Source organism: Schistocerca serialis, chromosome 12 (genome assembly GCF_023864345.2).
Source record: "Schistocerca serialis cubense isolate TAMUIC-IGC-003099 chromosome 12, iqSchSeri2.2, whole genome shotgun sequence".
Lineage (NCBI taxonomy): Eukaryota > Metazoa > Arthropoda > Insecta > Orthoptera > Acrididae > Schistocerca > Schistocerca serialis.
Genome location: NC_064649.1, coordinates 88020903 through 88033560, shown reverse-complemented (window position 1 = coordinate 88033560; position 12658 = coordinate 88020903). Strand labels below are relative to the sequence as shown.

The window sequence follows — 12658 nt, the reverse complement described above, 5'->3', positions numbered from 1 at the left end:
AATGATATAGTGCACAGGATTGATGACGGCGATATGCATGTGGGCAGCATTTGGTTTACTGACGAAGCTTATTTTTACCTGGACAGCTTCGTCAATAAACAGAACTGGCGCATATGGGGAACCGAAAAGACCCATGTTGCAGTCCCATCGTCCCTGCATCCTCAAAAAGTACTGGTCTGGGCCGCCATTTCTTCCAAAGGAATCATTGGCCCATTTTTAAGATCCGAAACGATTACTGCATCACACTATCTGGACATTCTTCGTGAATTTGTGGCGGTACAAACTGCCTTAGACGACACTGTGAACACCTCGTGGTTTATGCAAGATGGTGCCCGGCCACATCGCACGTCCGACGTCTTTAATTTCCTGAATGAATATTTCGATGATCGTGTGGGCTATCCGAAACATACAGGAGGCGGCGTGGATTGGCCTCCCTATTCGCCAGACATGAACCCCTGTGACTTCTTTCTGTGGGGACACTTGAAAGACCAGATGTACCGCCAGAATCCAGAAACAATTGAACAGCTGAAGCAGTACATCTCATCTGCATGTGAAGCCATTCCGCCAGACACGTTGTCAAAGGTTTCGGGTAATTTCATTCAGAGACTACGCCATATTATTGCTACGCATGGTGGATATGTGGAAAATATCGTACTATAGAGTTTCCCAGACCACAGCGCCATCTGTTGTTGACAATTGTAACTACTGTAATTTCGAAAGTTTGTCTGCCTGAAAATGTACTGTTGTCCCAAGCATATTGCAACAAACGGTGTATTTCTATCGCTGCTCGTTTAGTTTTTATTGCCGTTTCAAATATACCGGTCATTTTTTAAACACACTGTATATACTGCATCAGTTCTGTCATTATTTGATTAAAATGTGATTTACAGGAATTGGCAAAGTTTGCAATTTTCATAATAAGAAAGTTTGCCGAAGTTGCAAAGAATAACCCAAAAGTATACATGGAACTGCTGTTCTGGAAGACTTCTAAAGAGGCATATGAAGTTGAATACGGCTATGGCAGTTACCAAGACAAGTATGTAAAAACTTGTTTCATTATGTTGACTATTTCATTGTTAATTGTGTTAATTAACCTAGTTTTAAATGAAAAATGATAAAGGTATTAAGTTTCCTTATGAAGTTGCAGTAAAGACCATGATTTCATTAAACTTCACTTAGAATCATTGAGAAGGGAGTGAGAACATGGTTGCATCCTATTCCTCATATTATACAGTGGAACAGTCTATAAATAGAATAACTAGTGGAAGGAACCAAAATAAAAATGTGGAATAAGTTTTGTCATTGACATTGTAATTCTCTCAAATATGGCAAAGGGCTAGGGAGAGTACTTAACTGGAGTAGGTACTGTCTCCAAGAGGGGTTATAAGATGAACGTCAGTGAATTAGAACAAGGTAATGGAATATAGTTCATTTAAGTTAGATGATGCTGAAGGAATTAATTAAAAAGAAGACACTAAAAGTAGTAAATGAGTTTTGCTATTTGGGTAGCAAAATAATCAATGATGTCAGAGTAGAGAGGATACAACATGTAGACTAGACTGGCAATGGCAAGAGAAGCATTTCTGAAGGAGAGAAATTTATTAACATCAAATATAGATTTAAGTTTCAGTAAGTCTTTTCTGAAGGTATTTGTCTAGAGTGCAGTCTTGTATAAAAGTGAAACGTGGATGATTAACAGTTGAGGCAATAAGAGAATGTAAGCTTTCGAAAGATACCGCTACATGAGAATGCTGAAGATTAGTTGAGTAGAATGAATAAATAATGAGCAGGTGCAGAATCAAATATAGAGGAAAAGATATTTTTATGTTACACCTTAAAAGAAGGGACTGATTGTCAGAATGCATCTTGAGACATAAAGAAGCTGTCAGTTCGGTAAGAGAGGAAAGTGTGTGTGGTAAAAGTTGTAGAGGAAGACAAAGTTGTGACTCTAATAAGCAGGTTCGGGTGCATGCAGGTTGCAGTACTTAAACGGAGGCTTGCACAGGACAGACTAGCAAAGAGAACTGCATCAGACCAGCCTTAGGACTGCAGACCACAACAGCAGCAGCAAATTAAGCTGTTTAAGCCTTAAAATCCTAAGTTTGTGAATTTGAGCATCTCTTGGGATGTTGAATTTGTTCATGAACATAGTTACGAGGGTCATTCAAAACGTAATGTAGCACTGCCCCCCCCCCCCCCCCCCCCCTCTTTTTTTAAGCAGGTTGGTATTATTTGGGATTCAATACACCATATTGTTCACACTCTTTTGCCTGCAAAACTATTTTTCAATGTAATGTCCATTCAGTGTGATGGCCTTACACCTTATTACTGGGAGGGCCTGTATATCTCCACGGTACCACTCTAATACTCCTTCCCTTGGAGTGCATCCTTCATTGGCCCAGACAGATGTAAGTTGGAATATGCGAGATACGGGCTGTAGGGTGGATGTGGAAGAATAGTCCAGTGAAGTTTTGTGGGCTGCTCTCTGGTGCACGGTCTTGTGTGAGACCTTCCATTGTCGTGGAGAAGGAGACATTTGTTTGCATTTTTGTGGTGATGAATACGCTGAAGCCGTATCTTCAATTTCCCAAGAGTAACACAATATACTTCAGAGCTGATTGTTGCACCATGAGGAAGGACATCAAACCGTGTAATCACTTCAGAGTCCCAAAAGACCATCGCCATAACTTTACAGGCTGAGGGTTTGGCTTTGAACATCTTCTACATCTACATATATACTCCACTAGCTATCAAGCAGTGTGTGGCGGAGGGCACAATTCGCACCAAAGCTATATTCCCCCCGCCCCCCCAGCCCCCATCCCCCTCTGTTCCATTCGTGGATCGCGCAAGGGAAAAATGACTGTCTGAACACCTCAGTACAAGCTCTAATTTCCCTTATCTTCAGAGTTGGAGGTATTGTGGTGTCACTCAATGGATTGTGGTTTTGTTTCCGGTTCATGGTGAACCCATGTTTTGTCGCCTGTGATGATGTTTGACAAAAAGTTCTCACGATCAGTCTTGTAACACACAAACAGTTCCACACAGAGGGTCCTTTCATTGCTTTCTGTGGTCTTCTGTCAGGTGCCAAAGAACCCAGCAAGCACACACATTTGAGTATAACGATTGGTGGATGAATGTGTCGCCACTACCAACAGAGATGTCCAGTTGAGCAGTGAGGCATTTGATTGTGATCTATTGACCACCTAGAATGAGAGTGTCTACACTTTCCAATATTGTAGGAGCCACAGCTTTGTGTAGCTGACTAGCACACAGGAGATTGGAAAGGTTTGAGCGACATTGTTGCAGTCATGACAGACACTTCGCCCAACCACTCATTGTGCTGTTCTTCACTGCCACGTCTCCATAGACATTCTGCAAGTGCCTATGAATATATATGATGCTCTGGTTCTCCACCAAAAGAAACTTAGTGATAGTTCTCTGCTTGGAACGTACCTCTGTTACAGACACCATTTTGAAGGCTACATATAGTGCTGTCACATATTGGAACTTTATGAAACTACAGGGGCTGAAGCAGGAGTATTCCATTTTTTCAACCAAAATTGAGTGAGAACAAAAGTGTGCTATATTACTTGTTGAATGCCCTTCGTAAATATAGCGGTCTACTGCTAGAATTAAAGTGTACTATGACACCTGTTGCTCTTACAGTTTTTCCACAAAAATGTGTTGCCTCTAATAGAAAATGCTATTTCTTGTACCACCACTTGGTACTATGCATTTCAGGGCGCTACAATTTAAATTTTAATGAGAGATTGTTTATGTTTTCACATAATAACTGTCTCACAATTGCAAGTTTTGATGAGCTAAAAGTAAGATGAACTTACATCATTCAAGGATATGTGACCTAGTGGAATACCAAATTAAACAGCGCTGTGGTATAACACACACTTAAAGAAGTTTATGGGAGAAGTTTCTGTAAAATTAGCCAAATTTTACGGTGAAATAAAGAGGGCATAAAGGATAAGGCATAATTTTTCTGGTTGCTCCTGTTTTACAAAGTTCAGTTTGCTTAGCATATCAAATTATTTTTGAATTTTGCGCATATATTTGTGTTTTTTTCTGATGAACCTCTTTGCTTCTTTCTTTTGTAAGGTCAGCTGCAGCTAAGAAGGCATGGTCAGAAGAGGAGGAGAATGAGCTGCGAGTTTTGTACGAGGAGTACATGAAAACACCAAACACCAATGGCCTCGGTAATTGATTACACTAGTTTAGGCAACAACCCTTCTGTATCCAACTGGTGGTGGTGGTACATAGATACACATAACAGCACGGATGACTTGCATAAGTTTTGTGCTGTCACTCATTTTGTGTTTCATACACACTCCCTGATTCACAGACACATACATACGCTCACCTGTTCAGCACAGTATATGAATTGATAATGTTATGAGTTCTCACTTCCATTTATTAACTTTTAATGCTACCATCTCCAGTCTACGAAGTAGAAGCAGCTTTGCAATTTCTATTCTATCCTTAGGCGGTCTGCTTCATCATATCAGTATTTTCTTAAGTAATTTTTGCTATAAATTTTAATATATTTTATCATAATACAATGACCTCTGTATCAGTTCATAAATATTCCTGACAGTAACACAGATGAAAATATATCCCACAATATTTTTCTCCTTGTTATTTCATAATAGATTCACTCAGAGATCAACTTTCTTTTGCCTGTTGATTGCTATTTCCCTATAGACTGTAATAATTGTAAATAATTTTGATTCATTTCTGTCTTAAAGTGAATTCCAATAATCAATTAATTTTGAAAAACACATAAGCATTATTTTCTCTTTTCAGAAAATAAGGCATGCTCCAGTTTTAATTATCATATACTGAATACAGTTATGCCATTCATTTTTACATATACAGTTAACAGTGACATCTGTCAACAAGTCTTTATCAGTGGTGGATAATGTCCAATTGCAAATGTGATCAGTATTACATTGATGGTATTGTACTGTGAAATCAGTTCAGACATTTTATTATTAATAATAATCTGTGCAGATTGTCACAGTATCATCTCGCTGGTTTTGGTGCATAACCCTACCAGTGGCTGATTTAGCGTAAATTGCGACATGCCTGTAGATCTCATCTGTGCACTAAATGTGATATGGAGAAAATACAATGACATCAGTAATAAGAAATATAATACAGTATTAATAAATGTTATGTACCTAAATTATAACCGTGTACTTATATCAATTATTATTTCACAAACTCCCATACTTGTTGTCACGCAGGTGGTAGAGATCAGTGTCCCATACAACTTTTTTGTGACTCTGCACTGTTTACAATACCTTGCTGTATACTGACTAATGCAATAGCAAAAAATCATTAGCATGTTCCAGTACCTTATTTTCTCTCTTATTGTGTTCCAGATGTTTTGGATTTCATTATGAAGAACATGATAAGCCAAGATCGTTCCCGTCGTGGAGTTACAAAGAAGATGAGAGAGATGGGATTCATTTTGCCCAAAGCTGTAAGCATCCAATTTCAACTATTACTTTTCAAAATTGTATTTTACAAAGGACTGAGAGGCATATTGCTATCAGTAGCTCCTTTTGTGATACATAAAAGTCCCCCCCCCCCCCCCCCCCTGCAGAATCAGATTACCACCCACAGCTAATGGCAGTACTCGAGAACTCCATGGATCAAGGTTCATAAGAGGCAGTGATGCTGTATTCGCATTTGATTGCGCTATTCTGTGTAGTCAGTACAAATCCTTTTGTCATGCTACTTCAGCACCAAACATGGAAGCATAAAAATATTGATTATGTTCCACCTTCTCAGTTATATGTCATGCTCCACAGATTCTGAGAGACAAGCAAAGATTTATGGACAGACTAGAACTCTAAAATTACCGAAATGGAACAATTAAAAAGGCAAGGGTGCAATCTTACTCCTATCCTTGCTACATTGTATAAGTGATGAAGGAAATAAAATTAAAGTCTTATGAATGGGATTAAAGTTCAAGGTAGAAGAATATCAGTGGTGAGATTCCCTGATGACATTGGTATCCTTGGAAAGTGAGGACTTGTTGATGAGAGTGAACTGTTGAATGAGCACAAATCATGTATAGAGAGTAAACTGAAGAAAGGAAAAAAGAACGAGATTCCCAAAAATAAGATAAGCAGTAAACTTAACATCAGTACTGATGACCACATAGCACACATTGTGAAGGTTTTCTGCTATCATGGAAGCAAAATAATGTGTGATGGATGAAGAGAGGAGGATAGAAGGAGCAGCCTAGTACTGGCGAATAGGACATTCCCCCCTTTTTGGGTCTGCTAGTATGGGGAAGAAATTTTGAGGATATTCGTCTGCAACACAGCATTGTATGAAAGTGACTCATGGGTTTTGGGAAAACCAGGAAAGAAGGAAGTTGAAGGATTTGAGATGTGATGATGTAGAAGGATGTTGAAAATTATGTTGATTAATAAGTTATGAGGAGATTCTCCACAGAACTGATTAAGAAAGGAACAGATGGTAAACGTTCTCAAGAAGAAGTGACAGGATAATAGGACATGTGGTATGAAATCCAATAGTAATATCATTGTTACTACAGGGAGCTGTAGAGAGTAAAAACTGCACAAGAAGACAGAGAACGGAATATATCCAAATTAGATAAGGACATTGAATGCAAGTGCAACTCTGAGATGAAGAGTTTGGCACAGGAGGGGGAGTAGTGGTGGGCTGCGTCAGACCAAACAGATGACTGACGACCCCAAGAAAGAGAGAGAGATGTGACGACACTCGTCTGCTTTATTTCTTCGTTTATTGTCCTCCTTTTCGATGTACTGGCTGAAAAAATAGGGGTTGGATTTACAACTACTGTCTACTGTAAATGATGTAGCCAACAGATGCACAGTTTCATTTCACAGTCTTTTACTTTCACTGTTCACAACCCCCCAATATTACACAGTTATATGGCCAGTGCACTGTTATTTTAACTTTCCATAAACCTCATTAATAGTTTGCAGGCAAACATCCACATACTGCTGCAATAGTTTACTGTTGAACATTTAAAAGCAAATAAAAACATAACCACATAGTCCACAGTTCTTTCAGAATAATCAGGTTCATATGGAGCAGATACTGTCATTGGTTTAACACACGGTCTGTTGGTGTAACATTTATTTCACTGTTAAGACGATGCGTTGTTGTCATTGTAACCAACACAGGTTCCTCACCTGAAACTCAGCTGTGGACTGACTGACAAAGAATTGGGCCGTTATATACCCTCACAATGATAAGTGCTGAAACTACACATTGTTCAAAGTTTAATTTACAGAAATTACAATTGAAACTTAACTCATTCTGTTAACTGAATGCATAGAAAAATTCGTTCCTTTTAACAGTTTCTTCTACTACAAGGGTTAGGCCGAATTTGACAAAACTGTTAATTACTTTGGAATTAATTAAGGACTGGCTTTGCTAATATGTTTTCGAATAGAGCCAAATCAATAGAATTTAAGTTACGAAACAATTACGGATTTCTTCCTATAATGAAAGATACTAACCAGGAATAGTCAAAATAAACTAGAAAATCAATTACATACATAAAACTAAGCACAGAATTAGATCTGGTGTTACATTCTTTAAAACTGAGGTCCAACGATTCTCTTTTTATGAAAATTCAGATTGTGCTCATGTTTGTTAATGGTACTTAGTTAAAAGTTAAAAAATTAATTCTGAGGAGGCAGATGGCAAAACAAGATGGGAAGTAAAATTATCCCAGCTTGCTTCGTTAGAGAGAGAGAGAGAGAGAGAGAGAGAGAGAGAGAGAGAGAGAAGTAACAATAACTGATTGCCTCCATTTATAATAATAAAGGGTTTTAACTTGGAGTTGCTACCTTTAAAAATTGTACAGCTATCACTGATATACTGTTCAGCTGCAGTGTCTGTGGAGACTTTTGGGGTAGCATGACTGAATAAAATCTTCGTGGTGTGTAAGATGCATCAGTTCAGCTACAATTCACAAGCTTTCAACAGCTGTCATCCCACTATTTTTAAAGAGTTAAAACTACTGACTACTGGGAATGGCAAGCTTTCGTCCTTGTACTGTATGTGCAAAGCAATGTGGCATAATTGAGGACCATCACTGAGGCAAAATTTGTCTACAGTGCATTGTGCATGTGCACAAATCATACTGTAATTTTGAGGCTGTTATTCACGCCAAAGTGGGATACAGTGTGTTGTTGTGCTCTCTGCTGGTCCCCCAAGTACTTAATATTTAAGATTTTGGTTGTAAAATTTTGTTTAAAGGAACTTTTAAATTTGCGCAGATTTTGGTGGGACACTCTGTATATTTTTATCTACACTGAAGTGGCTATGAAGCCTTCTATGTCTGCAGTTGGTTGACATTTGATTTGTATCGTAACCAAAATCTTCTAAATTGTATTTGTAATTTTTGTAGTCAGTGCTCACTCACTAGTAACAGACTGAAATTCACTTCTCAACCTCTGCTTCATAGTTTAAAGATGCTAAACAACTATTTCTTGCAGTTTATGATCACTCTTTTGGACAATTTTGTGCTCAAGTTACTGAGGAAAGTATTATAGCTTTTTAATGTTTTAATATCATATAGTACATAGAAAAAAAATTATGAGTAGCTTTTCACAAAATAGGAACTTCACTGATGGATATAGGTCAAAGCATTGTTGACTGGATACTAACACATTGATACGACTGCAATAATGTCGTGGTTGCAATTTATTCTGAGACACCGTAGACAAATGCAAACTTTAGACTGGTCTAATTTTCATTACCTGGAGTTATTTCATTTCAGTTTATCACCATTTCAGATTTGCTTAATGTACCTCTCTTTGCACTCTACACAACATATTTTTTAATTGCAAGCACACTGACTTGTCTGTTTCAGGGCAGTCGCAAGGTCGGTGGCAGTTCACGACCTCCAAAAGAGTGGTCTGAAGCTGAAGAAGCGCAGCTGAGACAGTTGTTTGAAGAATTCAAAGATGCTATGGGTTAGTGATAACTCTGTAATACAGTTGTCAGTCTGAAAACTAAGAAGTACTTGTCATGCAGAACGTGTACATGCTATATGCAAAAATTGAAGCATTGGAGTGAACGTGGAAGACTTAGTTTCCTGAATTCAGGTTTCCTTTTTGAGGTGTGAAAATCGGGTAGAAGGAAAGATGCTGAGAAGTAACACCTGATAGCAGCACCTTCAAATTTCTGGCAGTGAGGGATCTGTTTAATAACTAAACAGTGAAGCTTTGACTGTAAAACAGTTAACATCATAAAAACATGCCACAACATAAGATAAAATAAAAGTATAAATGAAAAAACAGTATCGATCCAATAATTATTTATTTACTCTGGTGAACAATTCGGGTCTAAGTGACCATCTTTAGACCAGAAGCCCCTTGATGACTTGTGGAGCCAGTCACTGCAGTTGGTGACTGATGCCTGTTGATAATCACAACAGCTCCGTAAACCAGCCAATATGACGGCAGAGCTTATAGCCCTAAGATGATCATTTAGACTGATATTAATTACAGGAAAAAATAAATAATTATTACAGTTCTGGACTGATTTTTCTAGTTATACTGTTAAATACAGTAACTATTATTCTGTTATGCCATAAAAAAAGAAAATAAATGTATTTGTTACTTCTCTGATTTATGCCAGGTAATTGATATGAAGCATCCGAAGAGAAACAGCTATTATGTGAAGAGATAAAAATTCCATCCATTTGTTTTCATACAGATTTGGAGTGAACCAGTACTTGGGGCAGAATAACTGGCGTACCACTTCTTTCGTCTCTCTAAAAATCATGTAAACTAAATTCTTTGTTTCTCTGTAGTAGATTAAAACTGATGACACGATACACAGATCCAGATTCTCACCCTTTGTGTGCTATAATCTCGTTGACCCATTTAATAGCATATCATAGTCTTGACAGTTCAAAGAAAAGCAGCATGTTTTGTGTTATCACAAAGTAGGGGAGAGAGTGTTACTGACACGATACAGGATTTGGGATGGACATTATTAAAACAAAAACAATTTTCATTGCAGCGGAATCTTCTCATGAAATTTTGACGACCCACTTCCTCCTCCGAATGTGAAAATATTTTGTTGACGCCAACCTACACAGGGAGAAATGATCACCTTAATAAAATAAGGGAAATCAGAACTCGCACGGAAAGATACAGGCGTTTGTTTTTTTTTTTAGCGTGCTTTTCGCGATTGGAATAATAGAGAATTATTGTGAAGCTGGTTCAATGAACCTTCTGCCAGGCACTTAAGTGTGAATTGCAGAGTACCAGTTCAGATGTACATGTAAATGTAGACTCACGAAAGTTTCACTATCTCTTCAAGTAAACTTGCATCATTTATAGCTTCTTTTGCCTCTGCTAGTGCCCTGCGTGTGTCACAAATGACACATTGCACATTTGTTCAGATTTCACATTAATCTGTGGGTCCCCTGTAGAACTGCCTTGTTTGATAATACCAAGGATATTTACCTAATACAACAAAGTGCTCAGACCAAGATTCCGATTGCGGATAACTTTCCCAAGGACCACTTTAATGTACTAGGAAATGACAAATTCCATTTACAATATATTTGTGTACACTTAATTTTAATTTTTGGCTTGTTTGTGGGATAATGTGTGTGTCTTTCACTATTAGAGTTTTAGTAAATTGTGGATAAAACATGAACTATGATATGGGGAAAGACATCTGCTCACTGCATAGAAGAAACATTGAGCACTTAGTTGTCATATAAATAATCTATTGATGACTGTCGTTCATGTTTGATACTTGACTTCTTTCTGCTCCAGCACACGCTATCTGCATGTCTTTCCCCACACCGTTGTTTATATTTCACAATTACCTTTCACACCCTATTTTTCCTGTTCCAGCTCTCCAGGCACGATGTATTGTTGAAGGATTCTGATGCACTAAACTTGGACATTGATATAGGAATTGTCATCCCTTTCTTAAATGAATATGGTTAAAATATGTTAGTTTTTTTTTCAGTACATTTGTTGGTATCATCTTTATGATAGACTGGAAATTGGTATAGGAATTGTCATTCATTCTTTAAATGAATATGGTTAAAATATGTTAGTATTTTTCAGTGCATTTGTTTCTATCATCTCTATGAGAGGTTGGAGTATGTTCAAGTGAAATTCGAAGAGAAGTGTCTTTTTTGCAAAAGATCGGAACAATAGGTAATACTTATACAGAGTCAGTGATGAAGCTATTTTGATGAGCTGTTGACATATGTTCTTTAAATGACATTAATATTAGGATTTCCTGGAACGGATTTCACTTATCTCCCCATTTTCTAATAAAGCCCATTGAGATATTTCATTATCTAACATGTTTTCAGTGTAAACGTATACATTTTTAGACAGAGAAAAAATTTAGGCTACAAGATAGCAATACTGCATTTTTAATAGATTTTGGTTTCTAAATTGAAATACTTATGCAAAAACATTTTTCAGTAGCGATATTTCCAGAATTACAAAATTTAGAAAGGAGGTTCTTTGTGTAGTAGGCGTGACAATCTGAAAACAAAAACTTATTAGCTTGGCCAAATTTAAAATGCACATTGTTTTTCTGAATCTTAAACTTTTGAACTTGTACTTAAATAAAATGTTCCCACAAAAAAAAAAAATACTTACACAGCCGTCATCAACCATGTGCAAATTATACTTTGAACCATAAGACTTTGAAAAATGCAGCTTGAAAAACAATTTTGAAGTTCCTTATACTTGTTTATGTAGCAAATGAAAAAAATGTGTGTTAGGAGCGGTATGAAAGTAGGTGAAAGTATTCCGTTCTGTTGTTTCAGGTAGAATACCTCAAGTATTTTCAGCAACCTAATGCTGCACTTTGCTATATTACTTCAGAAGATGAGTCTTTGCATTTGCTATGTTACTTCAGAAGATTAGTCTTTATTCTTCATTTAATGATTATGCACATCCCACCTTCTATCATTCGTTTAAATATCCAAACAAATAGAATGGCATGAACAGTGTTGTTACAATCTGTGTTTTGCATGTTACAAGTGTACTGTCTAATTTTGTTTTAAAGTCTGAATGCCATTTTTCCCCACAGATCCTTTGGACTGCATATTGGCTCGACTGGATGTGAAGAGACCTAAGAACCGAGTAAAGGATAAAATAGTCGAGCTAGGTCTCATCGCAGACAGAAAGGAGCTTCGCAAGAAACGGGCACGCAAGTCTGACGGTGCTCCTGGAAAAAGTATGTAGAACTGAAAACAAATACCTGTCCACAATGTTAGTTGTCAGAATGTGTGTACGTTTAAGTGTGTCAGGTTTCAGAAAATGGAACACCATTCCTTGCAAATAATTTTGTCCTAGTTTGTATGGAGTCAGTAAGTACAGTTTAAACTTCCTGGCAGACTAAAATTGTGTGTTGGAGCGTGCCTCAAACTTGGGAGCTTTGCCTTTCATAGGCAAGTGCTGCACCAACTGAACTATCCACGCACAACTCACGACCTGCCCTCACAGCTTTACTTCCACCAGTACCTTGTCTCCCACCTGCCAAATTTCTCAGGAGTTCTCCTGGATACATTGCAGGGCTAGTGCTCTTGGACACTGCAGAGACATGGCTCAGCCACAGCCTAGGGGATTTTTTTCCAATG

At 37.6% G+C, this 12658-nt stretch overlaps 1 protein-coding gene across 1 annotated transcript in view; it reads left to right on the top strand.

Moving 5' to 3' along the window:
• Positions 1 to 12658, top strand: part of LOC126428133 (protein timeless homolog) — a 483403-nt gene that overhangs the window by 445098 nt on the left and 25647 nt on the right. The window contains exons 19-23 of the mRNA XM_050090036.1: positions 891 to 1036; positions 4111 to 4208; positions 5397 to 5497; positions 8900 to 9002; positions 12109 to 12255. Of these exons, the coding sequence (XP_049945993.1) occupies positions 891 to 1036; positions 4111 to 4208; positions 5397 to 5497; positions 8900 to 9002; positions 12109 to 12255 (595 nt within the window). The remainder of the gene's footprint in view (positions 1 to 890; positions 1037 to 4110; positions 4209 to 5396; positions 5498 to 8899; positions 9003 to 12108; positions 12256 to 12658) is intronic.